Here is a 15013-nt window from a genome sequence, read left to right as displayed (position 1 = left end):
TGTGAGTGACAGCCTGGAACGTTTCCACTCTAAAATGAGTCACAATTAGTCCAAAAGAAAAATCTGCCTCCATCTCCTTGCAAAGCCCTGCATGCCTTGCAGCAGTGAATTCCAGGGAAGGTATGGCAGTATGGGAGTCATCACACTCCTACCTCCATGCAGGAGAGATGTGGAGGTGCTGGAGCCAGGGCACAGCAGGGCAAGGAAGCTGTGAAGGGCTTGGAGAATCAATCTAATGGAGAGCAACTGAAGGAGCTGGGGATGGTTAGTTTGGAGGAGTGGAGGCTGAGGGGAGACCTCCTGGCTCTCCACAACTACCTGAAAGGAGGTTGTGGAGGGGTTGGTGCTGGATTCTTCTCCCAGGTATTTAGTGATAGAACAAGAGGGAATGGCCTCAAGCTGCCACTGGGTAGGTTTAGACTGGACAGTAGGAAAAAATGTTTCCCAGCAAGAGTGGTCAGGGATTGGAATGTGCTGCCCAGGGAGGTGGTAGAGTCCCCAAGCCTGGATGTGTTTAAAGGTGGTTTGGATGTGGTGCTTGGGGCTATGGTTTAGGGGTGAGCCTTGCAGAGCAGGGTTCTGGGTTGGACTTGGTGACCCTGAGGGTCTCTTCCAACCTGGGTGTTTCTGTGATCCGATTCGTGAGGGTTTCTGCATTGCTTTGTGATCACTTCACGAGCTCTGCTGGCTTTTTCCATGCCCGCTGTGTCTGCGTGCAGCTGCTGTCAGGTGGGAGATGGAGGGGGGTGGGGGTGGGGGTGAAGAATAAAGCCAAACCCGCAGCCATCCTTCTAGGCAGCGCTGTGGAGCCAGCCCCGCGGCACCGCCACTAACGCCTTGCTGCTTTGTGCCCGCAGCGGCGGCCTGAAGGACAACGATGTGATCATCAGCATCAATGGACAGTCGATAAGCTCAGCCAGTGATGTCAGTGACATCATCAAAAGGGACACTACCCTGAACATGGTCGTACGCAGGGGCAACGAGGACGTGATGCTAACAGTAGTGCCCGAAGAAATCGACCCCTGACCAGAAACATGAGCTGGATTTCATGTTTTGTTTTGGGTTTTCCCCCCTCTTTTAACAGCATTGGACTGCTTCTACTCTCTCTGTGCTGGTACAGGAACCCTTAGACTTCTGACCAATATTCTGCTTCTTCAGTGGATTAGTATTGGCCAACAGAGTAACTTCTACTAGGTTTAAGGTGCAAGGTCAGTTTAATTTCACATACTCCAGATGATATATTTTGTTATTTTTGTTTTCCTTCTGTACCATGTATGCAATGTATCCTCTGCTGCCTGCTGCCTCCCCCTGCTTAACAAACCGACGGCCCCTTCCCTGTGTTGAAGTAGATTTTCACCATTGTTTCCTCTAAGGTTTGAGCAGAACCCCACGCACACCATGTGTGGTGTGGCATTCAGGTATTTATAGGTTAGCTGTGCTTTAACTGGAAACACCGTTGTAAAGGAGTAGTTGGTTTAAATGGCAACACAACTGGGGGAAAAAAAAAACAACAAAAGAACAACAAGAACAAGAAAAAAGCCACAAAGAAGAGAAGGACAAAAGTTTGGTTTCTAAAGACAAAGAAATCCCAACCACAGTAACCTTCTGAGGATCTCGTGCAGGACTTTAATACTATGATATTTTCCTAGTGTTATTAAAAGAATTCAACAGTACTGCTTCTCCTGAGTGATTCATTTTGCCCCCCTCTGAGAAGTGTTTCTCTTTGAGCAGCACATCTGCCTGGAAGGGTGGCCTGGTGGTCTCCTTTTTATCACCACCAAGCAGAGAGCTTGTGTTTTTTCAGTGTGTGTTTGTATCTGTGCTCTTGTACATCTGCTTCTCTTAGCGTGGCTGGCTTGGATTTCTCCTGCTGGCTATCACACACTGCCAGGCTTCCAGATGTTCTCCCTTATTGCTTCAATCACAGCTTCAGCACTGCCTGAAATCTGCTTTGCCCACTCTAGAAACTGTTGTGTTGTGGATCACAGATGCTATCCCATTCTGGTTCTGATGCTGGGGCACCTGTAACCATTCTAGATCTGGCCATGAGCTCTTTCCAGCAAGCTGGCTGCCTGCCTCACAACAGGGAGTGCTGGCAGGGGGGGTGGGGTTGGGGGTGAGGGATAGGACCTGGCTTTGACTAGGATATCAGGAGGTCATCAGGAGGTTGCTCATCTTTATACATCAGACTCGGAGTGGCCCTGAGCCGCCTGATCTGGTTGGATCTGTCCCTGCTCAGTAGTAGGGGGGTTGGACAAGTTGACCTTTGAGGGTCCCTTCCAACCCATTGCAATCAGTGAAGAAAAACATAAAAAAGAGAGAGGCAATGGCCTCAGGCTGTGCTGTGGGAGGCTGAGGCTGGATATTGGGAAAACTTTCTGTGCTGCATAGTGGTCAGGCGTTGGAGCAGGCTGCCCAGGGAGTTGCTGCACTCACTGTCCCTGGAGGTGGTCAGAAAAGGTGTGGACATGGTGCTTCAGGACACCGTTTAATGGCCAAGGTGGTCTCAGGGCAAGGTTTGGGCTTGATGATCTTGGAGGTGTTTTCCATCTGCAATGACTTCATGATTCTCTTCATGGATGCCCTTGAAGCTTAGATAGTGGTTGGGGTTATCTCAGTGTGAAGGGGAGCAATCAACTGCACTTAATTACAGTGCAATTACACGTTGGATAAACAGCAAGGTAAGAGCTTTCCCTTTCCTCTTGAAATGTGTATCTCAAGGAACAAACCCAAGGGTTATAGATGACTTTTGGAGACTCCCATTCCCAATCATGTTCTTCTGTTTGGAAACCAGGCAGCTGGCAGTTTATGACTGCCATCTCTGGAGGTTTTGAAGGCCAGGCTGGATGTGGCTCTGAGCAGCCTGATCTAGTGTGAGGGGTCCCTGCCCATAGCAGGGGGGTTGGAATTGGATGATCCTTGAGGTCTCTTCCAACCCTAACAATTCAATGACTCTGTGACCGTTAAAGGGCTGCAGTCCTTACAGCACGAAACCCTCCACACCCAGCTGCCTGCCAGTGCTCCTTCTCCCTCCAGCTGAAACATCGTTTGTTTCAGCCAGTTCACCCCAGTCTGGGGAGCCTCTATCCCTGGGTGCCAGTGCCCACCCTTGGATTACTCTACATTTACACAGTGAGCCTGTGTGTTGAGGCTTGACCTGACTGAGCAGCTCGTTATGGATTTACTCGTTCCATCACTGTGGTAAGTCTGAAGAGCTTCCAAGATATTATGGTGCCAAAGACTGGAGGGCTGCAGTACTTTCTAGAATGAAAGATGCAAAGTAGAATGGTCTTGCAGAGCTGCTTGCTTGCACTGCAAGTTTATCTTACTGATGATGAGTAAAGCTTCAGCTGCCTGTTGAAATGTACCTTATGATGATGAGTAAAGCCTCAGCTTCCTTTTTAAGTGTATGTTATTTTGCAGACCACCCATAGCCTGTGTGAGTGACGTGCAGCTCTCAGCAAAAATGAATGCAAACCCCACCTGCCTTTATACCAGACAGAAGGAAGATATTTTTTATGATGAGGGTGGTGAAACACTACCTCAGGTTACCCAGATTGGTGGGAGATGCCCCAGCACTGGGAACCATTCCAGGTCAGGTTGTTTGGGGCTCTGAGGAACTTGATCTAGTTGCAAGATGTCCTTGCTGACTGCAGGGCAGGACTGGGTGACTTTCAAAGGTCCTTTCCAGCCAAAACCTCTCTGTGATTCTATGATCCTCTGCACCTAACCCAACCAGCAAGAACTGAGCTAAAGCCCCAAAGCCAGGAAGTTGTGTTAAAACTGAGGTTGTTTTCCATTTGCCTTTTTATTTCAAAACAAGTGGTTGCATAATTTACAGAGCTGATTGATTCTGTTAGTTCCTGTTGTTTGTTGTTGTGGTCTCTTAATAACCAAAGTCATTCCATTTTTTGTTTTGTTTTGTTTTGCTTGGTCTCTAGCTGGCTGGGTTGGGTTTTATCAGCGGTGCCTGGGATGAGCAGCTGAAGCAGGCTGAGATGGAGAGTGGTTGTGGAAAGATGTGTCAGTTAATGTTTAAAGTGCAGGAAGGATTTTCTGTTCAAAGACTGGAGGGAGCTGCCTGCCCTGGATAAATGCCTGGTCCATCTTACTAGCAGAACCAGACCAGTCTCCTTTCTCTTCCTCCATTCCACTCCGTTCATCATTTTATTCACGTTCACTGTTGGTTTTCCCCCCCTTATGTTTATGGTTTTAACTGACATCAAAGCAAGCACTGAAACTGACCCTGCACTTGCATTTGTGCATGCTCCCTTGCATTCATTTGAAGCCCCACCGAAGAGTTTAAGCACCATGACCTGGGACTAATTCATCTTCCTTTCACCTCCAAGGTAACCCTGCAAGCACAGACCCTTTCCAGCTGCCGATCTTCTTGCAGCACTTGCATGAGAAGTGAAGTTCTGAATCATCCTGCTTGCCCCTGCTGAGTTCCTGGGGCAGACGGCACACGAGAGGTTGTTGCTTCTCTTCTGTCTGTCGTTCGTGGATGGCAGACAGCTGCTTCCAGGGAGCCGCAGCCTTCCCTTCTGCTTCGGGATGGAGCGAAGGGTGCAGAGCACTGCGAAGCCTTTGCCCATGGCGCCCTCTAGCGGCCTGCGCAGCGATTTGTTGCTGCGGGCGGTCGCTGTCGGGCATGGGCTCGAAAACTTTGTGCTGGTTTCTCTTGTTTATTTACAACTCATTTCTTTGCAGCAGGTCTCCACAGCCACATGCATACCCAGAGACGTCTTTAACATTTAGTCTTCTCGAATCCAGCTGTGGAAGCGTCGTTGGCATAGAAGTCTGTCTCGAGCAGCCTGCTTATCTGCTCCCCTTTGTAATCATACATCATAGGGATCACAGGATGTTAGGGGTTGGAAGGGACATCCGGAGATCATCGAGACCAACCCCCCGCCAGAGCAGGGCCATAGAATCCAGCACGAGTTGCACAGGAACAGATCCAGATGGCTTCTGAAAGTGTCCAGAGAAGACTTCACAACCTCTCTGGGGAGCCTGTTTCAGTGCTCTGTGACCCTCACAGTGAAGAAGTTCCTCATATTCAGCAACCACCAAGCAACCATTGCAGTCTTGGAATAGGAGGTCACAATTCAGATGCTGCTTGGGTGCCTACACCAGTTCCAACTCGAGGCTGTTGCTGCCATCTTCACAACTGACCCTGCACAAACTGAGATAAGGCAGCAGGCACCCAGGATACTCTGTGCAGGCTCCCCAAGAAAGACTCAGCCAGACCAGGGTCCCAAGGTGCCTGTGATCCACCCTGCCCTGGGAGCACCTGCACCCACAATCCCAGGCTGGGAGTGAAGGGGAATTCAGGAATAAAAGGCAGCACCAAGAAGACATCAACCAGGTGGAATGCACTGAACTTGGGGGTGGTGATACTTCTCTTACCTTCTCTCCACTCTTTTCTCTCTCTGGCATGTATGAGGTAATCACCTTGCCTGCTTTAAGGGCCACCATATGATCAAAGTGATCTGCACAAACACATAATTAGTAAATCTGTAATCACTTTAGCCACCTGGGTGTCAATTTGCCTCACTTCACTCCTTAGGGTGTCCCTAAAGAACCTCCCATGAGCCCTTCCTCCCAGGGGCTGGGTCACGACACCAGCCATAACTACCCAGATGGTTTCTTACAACCAAAATTGGCTCTAAATGGCTTCTGCAGTATTTCAGATAAGGTTGCTGATAAGCAGAGGCACTGAAGGGAAGCTTTTCAGCGATGCCATTGATGAGCATGTACTTGTGATGCACTTTGGGGCTCAGGGGTTTGGAATGGGCTTGGCTCTCTGCTGCCTCAGCACACAGCCCTTCCCAGCGTGCAGATGCTTTGTCAGGATGGCTTTGGCACACTTTGCATAAATAGCAGTTTCCTGGAAGTGTTGGATGCTCAGGGGAATTGGACAGCCTGGGTGGATTGCCAGTAGTTTGGAGTGTCTGAAGTGGAAACTGGAGCTGCTGCTGCTGCTTTGTGTGATGCTGAGTGATGGCTGTGTGTCCCTGAGCTGGGAGGCAGCTTTGAGAAGCCAGTTCCCTTATTCCATGAGGGAGGGTCTTGAGCTGTAAGAGAAATGATCATCACTAACAGCTGTCTGGTTTCTGTGCATGAAGTGCCAAGCAATAAGGTCTTGTGGTTTCAGTACCAGAGGACTACAGGTTTTGTTTGGGGCTGTGGTAGTGTCAGGTTGGTTTGTGGTGTTGGGTTTGTTTTGGACCCCTCCCTATAGCTATTTTGTGTTTTTGTTAAAGAAGCTGAGTGAGGATGTTTTAAAAGCTACATCTTTCCAAACTGCAGTGGGAGAGACATCTAGGAGGGCATTAGGATACATGCACGTTCTTGTTGTGTATCAGAAGAGCACTCCAGAGGTGGTCAAACCTGCAGGTGCAAGCATCCAGGAGGAACAGTGGTGATGAAGAGGTTGGCAGTCACCAAACCAGAGCAGTGAGTGATGAGTGCCACTGAGTGTGTGTCTGCTACTGAGTGGCTCTTGTTCATGGGTGCCAGGCAGCTGCTTCCAGTGGAACCACAGCCTTCCCTTCTGCTCTGGGATGGAGCTAATGGTGCAGAGCTCTGCTCTCCAGGGGCAAACATAGGTTTGGTGAGGGGTTACTGGTTGAGAAAGCAGTGACCCAGGCTATGGCCCTGTGGTAGCTGTGGGGTTTTGCTGTGTCTGCCTGGCTGCTCCTCTTTCCCAAAGCAGAGGGAGCAGCAGCAGACCACGGGGCTGACCCTGCAGCTGTGGTCCTACAGGAGGATGAGGGTGGTGAGACAGTGGAACAGGTTGCCCAGAGCAGCTGTGGATGCCTCATCCCTGGATGTGTTTAAGATCAGGCTGGAACAGGCTTTGAGCAACCTGGTCTGGTGAGAAGTGTCCCTGCCCTTGGCAGGGGGGTTGGAAGTAGGTGATCTTTAAGGTCCCTTCCAGCTCAAGGCGTTCTATGATTCTGCATCAACCTCTTGTCGGGCAAGTCCACGAGGGGGCGAATCGAAGCTCCGTGGCAGCTGCACGCAGCTGTGCTTAGCAGCACCTCCAGGCAGTGCGGTGCACAGCAATGCTGGCTGGAGCTGACCTCCTGCAGGAGTGATGCAGGGGGCAGATGTCCATGGAAATCTGAAACAAGTGGCTGTTCAGAAAGAGGAGCTGAAAGTTCTTCTCACAGCAGTGTTGATTCCATCTCCCTGAGAGGCTGGCAAGGAAAGAGCAGATTTTGGCTACATCTTTGTCTGAATTTGTGTGCCTGGCAAGGGAAGACACTTGATGAGTGGAAAAGTAGACAGCCTCAGGATGCTGTGCTCAGTTTAAACCCCTCTACAGGCTTGCTCTTGTAGGTTTGGCTTCTTCATTCCCCACCTGTGACTGCCTGCGTCAGCTGGGCTACTGTCCTGCTGCACCTCTGGTGACTGCAGCACAAGGTGGGCCACAGCAGGGGCAGGGCACAATGCTGTTGGCAGTGGAGCACACCTTATCAGAGCCCTCACTGCACAGCAGCTGTGCTTTGCTTTGATGTTGCTGGAAAGTGAGTTTTCATCCTTAGTGCTGGATGGTGTGGGATCAAGACTGGCCCTGGACTGTGGCCAAGGCAGGTGGAAATGGACTTCAGTGACTGCTCTCAGATCAGCTCCACCAGAGTCAACAGACCTTTGGCACCTTTATTGCAATATTTGTGGCCATTGGAAGAAGGGGGTAGGCAGCTCAGCAGGGCTATGAGGATGTAGTGAGATTATGCAGGGAGACAATTAGAAGGGCCAAAGCCCAGCTAGAACTTAATCTGGCTACTGCCAAAGAAAGACAAAAAGGGTTTCATTAAGTACATCAGCAACCAAAGGAGGACTAAGGAGAATCTCCATCCTTAACTGGATGTGTGAGAAAGCACAGTGACAAAGAAAGAGGAAAACGGTGAGGTACTTCATGTCCTCTTTCCTCGGTCCATAACAGTAAGACCAGTTGGTCTCGGGGTAGCCAGCTCCCTGAACTAGGAGACAGGACTAGGAAGCAGAGTGAACCCCCCACAGTGCAAGGGGAAAGGGTTAGTGAGCTGCTGCACCACCTAGACACACACAGGGTTATGGTACAGGATGGGATCCACCCAAAGGTACTGAGAGAACCGGGGGAAGTGCTCACCAAGGCACTTTCCTGGCTAGGAGGGGAGGTTCCTGGTGGCTGGAGGTTAGCAAATGTGATGGCAGGCTCTGAGAAACTACAGGGAATCAGCCTGACCTCGGTGCTGGGGGAAGTTCTGTGGAGCAGGTAATGCTGAGTGCCTTCACAAGGCATGCTCAGGACAACCAGGTGATCACATCCAGTCAGCATGGGTTCTTGAAGGGCAGGTTCTGCTTGGAGGAGCCTGATTTCCTCCTGTGACAAGGTGACCCACCTAGTGGATGAGGGAAAGGCTGTAGATGTTGCTTACCTGGGCTTCAGTAAAGCCTTTGGCACTGTCTCTCACAGCCTCCTCCTGGAGAAAGTGGCTGCTCATGGCTTGGGTGGGTGGCTGCCTCCCTGCCTGGAAAGCTGCCTGCATGGCTGGGCCCAAAGAGTGCTGGGGAAGGGAGCTAAATCCAGTGGGCAATCAGCCATGAGCAAAGTTCCCCAGGGCTCAGGTCTGGAGCCAGTTGTGTTTCATATCTTTATCAAAGGTTTCCCCACCATTCCTTGGCTCTGTAAGCTAAGGCTTCTCCCTCTGCACCAAAGCTGATATTTTAGGTCAGGCAGTGCAGTCGCTGAGGGGCTCTTAGTAACTGCAAGTAATAGCTGTTGGTAACTGACATCTGCTCTTATATTTCCTCTTCTTTCCTGAAGCATTCTTCTAATTCTCAAGGCTTGTTAGTGTTCAGTCCTCTCTCCAACTTGCTGTCAGTTCAGCAGAAGCCTGTACTATTACTACTGCTTTTAAGTCAGGTTCTTGGTTCAAAACCGCACCAGCCTTCCTAGACTGTAGGGTGGCAGCTATGAAGAGCACAATGGACTCAGTCAGAGGCTGTTGCATTGACTGTGTTTTGAGAGATGACTCATCCTTATGACAAGACAGAGCAGATTCATTGTCTTATTGTACTGATGTGAACCAAGGAACACCAAAGCCAAAGGCAAGATGCAGCACAGTGAAATCCTCAAGAAAAAGAATACATAGGTCATTCAGGGGATGAGGTGTAGCAGAGCCTTGGAACAGAGAGCCTGCAAAGCAAATGCAGGACCTTTTCAGAGTAGTTTAAACATCTCTGTAGATCTGCACTGTTCTTGGGCCATATTGCAGAGATTCATAGAGTGCTTTGTGCTGGAAGGGCCCTTAAGGATCATCCAGTTCCAAGCCCCCACCATAGGCAGGAACGAGCCCAGGTTACTCAAGGCCTCACCCACCCTGGCTTTGAAGACATCCAGGGAGGGGACATCCACAACCTTCTGGGCAACCTGTTCCAGTGTCTCACCACCCTCACTGTAAAGAATTTCATCCTAACCTCCAGTCTCAATCTACCCTCCTCACACTTCAATCCATCCCCTTTCACCCTATCACTACAAGTCCCTCCCCAGTTTTCTTGTAGCCCCCTTCAGGCACTTACAGCTCACAATCAATCTCATCAAGCTGCATGTCAGTGACAGCCATAAGAACACCTCACTTTAAGGCATTGCCACCAGCTTTCCTCTTGTTATCTCTCTTGTTTGGTTTACACAGACAGATCAATACAGAAGTCCTCCTATCTAACCAAGTGAGGGCTCTTACCTAACCAAGTGAGGGCTCTTATCTAACCAAGCTAGGACTCTTAGCTAACCAAGCTAGGGCTCTTAGCTAACCAAGCTAGGGCTCTTAGCCAACCAAGTTCCATTTGCAGGGTCTGCAGTGGCAGGTTCAGGCAGCTAAGCCTTGCCTAAGCCTTTTCAGCAAGCTGTGAGCACTTGGGCAGTCAGTTCCTGTGGCCAGTGCCTGCCTGTGCATTATGCTATGGTCATATTGTAGGCTCTCTTCTTTTTACCAGCTCTTGGGGTTTTTCAGCTACTAGCAAACAGCCTGGTGCACCCTGGCCAGACCTTATTCCTTGTTCAGACTTGCCAAGAGCATTGCCCTGGGTGATCCTGCTTTGGCAAGGGTGCTGGACTTGATCTCTAGAGGTCACTTCCATCTTTGCTCTTTGCTCTTTCCACTTAGCTCTGCTCAGTTGCACCCTGTGATAGGACAAGGGGCAGTGGACATAAACTCCAGCACAGGAGGTTCCACCCCAGCTTCTTCACTGTGAGGCTCACAGAGCACTGGCACAGGCTCCCTGGAGAGGTTGTGGCTTCTCCTTCTCTGGAGACTTTCAAGAGTGATCTGGATGTGTTCCTGTGTGACCTGTGCTGGATTCTATGGTCCTGCTCTGGCAGGGGGGTTGGACTTGGTGATCTCCTGAGGTCCCTTCCAACCCCTGACATCCTCTGATCTGTGATCTAACCCTTTCCATTCTATGATTGCTGTGTTTTCTCTGTATGCAAGGAACAAACCCCACTGCTTGGCAGTGGGATGGTCATGCTCTGCTGCTCCAGGCTCTGCAGAAAGGTCTGGCATAGTCTGATTTGGCCTTCTGGAAGCTTTCCAGCGAGGAGGGTGAGGTACGCTGCCCTGAGTGTGCACCCTCGTTGTGCAACTCGTGAGCCGAGTGCACCAGTGGAGCAGTTGAGTGGTTCAGCAAATACCTCCAGAAGGGGTTTTGAGAAGTGCTCTGGAGGCCTGATCTTGATGAGATTAAGGCAAACACTTATCTACCTCCATGGCTTCCAAAGACTTTGGGAAACTATTCACAGCAGAAAAATTATTTCAAGGTTTGTGAAGTTTTCTTGCTAGGTCAAATATTTAATTTCAGTGCCCAGTCTTGGCTCCCAGGTAAGTGCCAAATGATAGTGCATTACCTAACACATGATGGAATCTGGGCAAGAGCTGGCAACGTGCTCTCACAGCATAGAAGGCCAGCTGTACCCTGGGCTGCATCAAGGGAATCATGGACAGCAGGTATAGAGAGGGGATTCTGTCCCTCTGCTCTGCTCTGGTGAGACCTCACCTGCAGTGCTGGGTCCAGCTCAGGAGCCTTCAGCACAAAAAGGATGTGGAGCTGTTAAAGTGGGGCCAGAAGAGGCCAGAAGAATGATCTGAGGGCTGAAACCCCTCTGCTGTGAGGCCAGGCTGAGAGAGCTGGGGTTGTCCAGCCTGGAGAAGGGAAGGCTCCAGGGAGACCTTCTGGTGGCCTTTCAGCACTTCAAGGGAGTGGTACAAAAAAAGACTTTTGAGCAGGGTCTGTTGTGACAGGACCTGGGGGGATGGTTTGAAACTAAAAGAGGGGAGTTTAGTACTAGATATGAAGAAGAAACTTTTTACAAAGAGAATGGTGAGAGACTGGCACAGGTTGCCCGGGGAGGTGGCAGAAGCCTCATCCCTGCCAACGTTCCAGCTCAGCTTGGCTGGGGCTCTGAGCAACCTGCTCTAAGAGGGGATGTCTCTGCTGACTGCAGAGGGTTTGGACTAAATGGCCTTTAAAGGTCCCTGTGAGGTGTCCCTGCCCCTGGCAGGGGGTTGGGACTGGATGATCCTTGCAGTCCCTTCCCACCCTGACAATTCTGTGATTCTATCTGCCCAGTTAGTTAGGGAGAGAAAAGAAATCAAGAGGCAATAGCTGCTAATGAAATTCACACTCTAGCCTGCCATGTTTGTGATTCAGAGAAAAACCCACACAGCTGATTGAAGCTATTAAAGCTACACCTTCCCAAGTCCAGCTGCTCCATCCTTTGTTTGATTAGTGCATTTGAAATGCAAAGAAAGAACATCTGAATTAAGCAACCAGGCCTGGAAACACCTCCTGAAAGGAGCTGGAAGGGTTAAAAGCATTTGGACAAAATGGTGTGCACAGGTCACCTTCAGCTTTCTGTAGGACTCTGCCCTTCACCAGTTTGTATCAGATGTAAAGCAGCATAAAAGTTGAGCAACACGTCGTAGGGGGAAGTGAATGACTCCTTTCCCACTCTTCTCCTGAAGGAATCTCACACAGAACAAAATGCCTGTTGCTGCCCTCTGAGCTTTCCTTGGCTTTACAGCAGCTCCCTCAGCACACACCTGAAGCACGGCACCTCTGCTGGGCTCTCTTTGCAGGACCTGTGGCTGTCCATGCATTGAGGTATTCCCGCACTGAGGAGAGGACTTCCCCTGAGCAACTCCCTCTGGCAACCAGCAGCAGTATCTCCTCCCTGCTGGTCCTTCTCCTGGTTTGAAGGCAAAGTTAGGGGATGAAAGTGAACAGATTGTAGGACTGAAGAGACTTGGAAGTCTTGGAGCCAAGTTTTCTTCTTGGTTCACAGTAGCCAGCTTCCTCCTTCAGTAGCCACCTGCCTCAGGCTCCCCCCAGAGCTGGTATAGTTTAGAATGGAAGTTGGTATTGCTTGAAGACTAGAAATCACTCAACTGAAAATCCTTCAAAGAACTAAGGATGATGTGAAGAGAGAAGTATAAAAAGAGGCTGGAAGGCAAAAACTGCTCCTGAGGATCAGGTATAAAGCAGTAAGAAAGAAGACAGCTGAAAAAAAACATAGACATGGAGGTCATGGAGCAGGTCCAGAGGAGGGCAACAAAGCTGCTGAAGGGCTCTGGAGAACAGGGCTAGTGAGGAGCAGCTGAGGGGGACCTGGGCTTGTATAGCCTGGAGAAAAGGAGGCTGAGGGGAAACCTCCTCACTCTCTGCAACTTCTTCAATGCAGGTGGGAGCCAGGGGGTGGTTGGTTTCTTCTCTTTAGTAACAAGGGATAGGATGAGAAGAAATGGCCTCAAGTTGCACCAGGGCAGGTTTAAGTTGGATGTTATAGAAGCAGCTTCTTTACTGGAAGGGTTCTCAAACACTGGCACAGGTTGCCCAGGGAGGTAGTTGAATCCCCATCCCTAGAGGTGTTTAGAAGACACAGATGTGGTGCTGAGGGACATGGATTAGCACCAGACTGGCAGAGTTAGAGAATGGTTGGACGTGATTCTCTTAAAGGTGTTCTCCAACCAAAACAGTTCTGTGATTCTATGATTAGTGTAAGACAGGAGCAGATACTGCCCACAAGTAGCATTCACCAAGGCTGCACTCCTGCTCTGCTCCAGAAACCTCTCAAAGGTAGGCTGTTCTGACCACTGAGGACCTTCATTCAGAATGTGACCAAAATGCAATGTGTCATGTTGTGAAAGAAGTGCAGGCCTGGTCACACCAATGCAGAGAGGCTCCCGTCTTGTCTTGCAGCCTTGATGGCTGCTGGGCTACGTGTTCCCCAATCGTCCTTGCAGGACCCTGGCCACCCAAGGTCTGCAAATGTAGGATGGTCCTTGAAACTGGCAGATGGTGCAGGGAAACTCACAGAGCGTCCAAAAATGTCTCTAACAGCCCCCAGTGCTACCAAAAGAGAATGACAACTGTGCTTGAAAACTTCGGTCTTCAGCAGTTGGGACCTGCAGTTCTCGTTGAACTGGCACAGAGAAGCTCATGTCTGTTTCTTTGACCCAGATGTAGAGAGCAGGTGTTCCAGGGAACAGCTGACCTCTCATATCCTGAGTTACCCAAGGATGATCTCCTTAAAGAAACCTTTAGGTTTCATGTTCCTGAAAACTTTGCTATCACAATAAGAAAGATTTGCTCCCATGTACTTGATATCAGTGGTCCGTGGTCAAGAGCCGAGGCAGCAGTTTCTGTTTCCTGCTGCTGTGAGAATAGCAGAGGATTGCCAAGCAGCTATTAGGAGTGCAGCCTCACCCCCCAGGTTCTTCACAGGTGTTTATGGGGCTTTATTTTTCTGCAAACTTCCTTCTGCTCTGATCTCAGAACATGAAACAGAAAGGAGAGGTTATCTGAGACACTTTGTACCCAGGATGCTGTAAATCAAAGGTGCCTGTTCCCAAAGCCGGAGGCACAGACCCTCACACAAGCCAAAGAGCCTTTCCTGGCAACGCCAGAAGTGCAAGAGTAAGCTGGAAGAGATAAGGCCTGGCAAGAACTCCAGCAGCAGTTAGTGTCAAAGAACCATGCTGGCAGAGTTAATTGTGGTGGATAACCCTCAGTAATTCATCAGCCCTGGGTGTGTTTAAAGGTTGTCTAGATGGTGCTCCAGCATATGGTGTAGTGGTGGCCCTGGTAGAGCTAGCTGATGGTTGTATCTGATGGTCTTAAAGATCTTTTCTAAACATTGTGGTTCTGTGCAATTTAACCACAGCACATTTAGTCCTCCTCTGTTCCTGAATATCCATGGTGTCATCCATAGACTTTAGGGTTTACTGTGCCACTGACCAGCAAGGGCTGGATGTTCTGGAGATTCTCTAATCTATCCCCTTCCTCAAAGCAGGCTCAGAGAAAGCAGATTGCTCATGATTCTGTTCAGCTGGGTTTGGATGCCTTGAAGAATGGAGGGAATGGAACGTCTCTGGGTAACCTATTCCACGGCTTGATCACCCTCACAGTGAAGTTCCTGTGTTCTTATGTTTAGATGCAACTTACTGCACTTCAGTTCATGCCTGCTGGCACCACTGAGAAGAGCCTGGCTCTGTCTTTAGGACAAGAGGAAATGGCCTTCACTTGCAGCAGGAGAGGTTTAAAGCAAATATGAGAAAAAACTTCTTGTCTGGAAAGGTTCTCAAGCACTGGCACAGGCTCCCCAGGGAGGTGGTTGAATCCCCATCCCTGGAGGTGTTTAGAAGAGGCAGAGATGTGGCACTGAGGGACATGGATTAGCACCACATGGTTGGATTTGATGATCTTAAGGTGTGGGTTTTTTTCCAAGCAAACTGATTCTGTGATCCCCTTCTCTGATTTACTCCATCCCATCAGGTACTGGTACACATTTATGAGGTTCCCCATAGCCTTCTCTTCTCTGGGCCTCTCCTTGTATGAGAGATCTTCCAGTCTCAATCATTTCAGCAGCTCTTTGCTAGGCTTCCTCTAGTATGTCCACGCCACACAGAATCACAGGCTGGTAGGGGTTTGGAAGGGGCCTCTGGAGATCATCCAGTCCAAGCCCCCTGCT

At 49.8% G+C, this 15013-nt stretch overlaps 1 protein-coding gene across 2 annotated transcripts in view; it reads left to right on the top strand.

Moving 5' to 3' along the window:
* The window catches only part of HTRA1 (HtrA serine peptidase 1), a 38880-nt gene extending 37207 nt beyond the window's left edge, over positions 1-1673 (top strand). For both annotated transcript variants that reach the window (XM_054163364.1, XM_009910414.2), the window contains exon 9: positions 858-1673. In XM_054163364.1, coding sequence (XP_054019339.1) covers positions 858-1026 — 169 coding nt within the window. In that variant the 3' untranslated portion in view covers positions 1027-1673. The remainder of the gene's footprint in view (positions 1-857) is intronic.
* The last annotated feature ends 13340 nt before the right edge of the window (positions 1674-15013 follow it).

The sequence above is a fragment of the Dryobates pubescens genome, chromosome 8 (genome assembly GCF_014839835.1).
Source record: "Dryobates pubescens isolate bDryPub1 chromosome 8, bDryPub1.pri, whole genome shotgun sequence".
Taxonomy (NCBI): Eukaryota; Metazoa; Chordata; class Aves; order Piciformes; family Picidae; genus Dryobates; species Dryobates pubescens.
The sequence above is the reverse complement of the archived record's forward strand: the minus strand, read 5'-3'. Positions and strand labels throughout refer to the sequence as shown.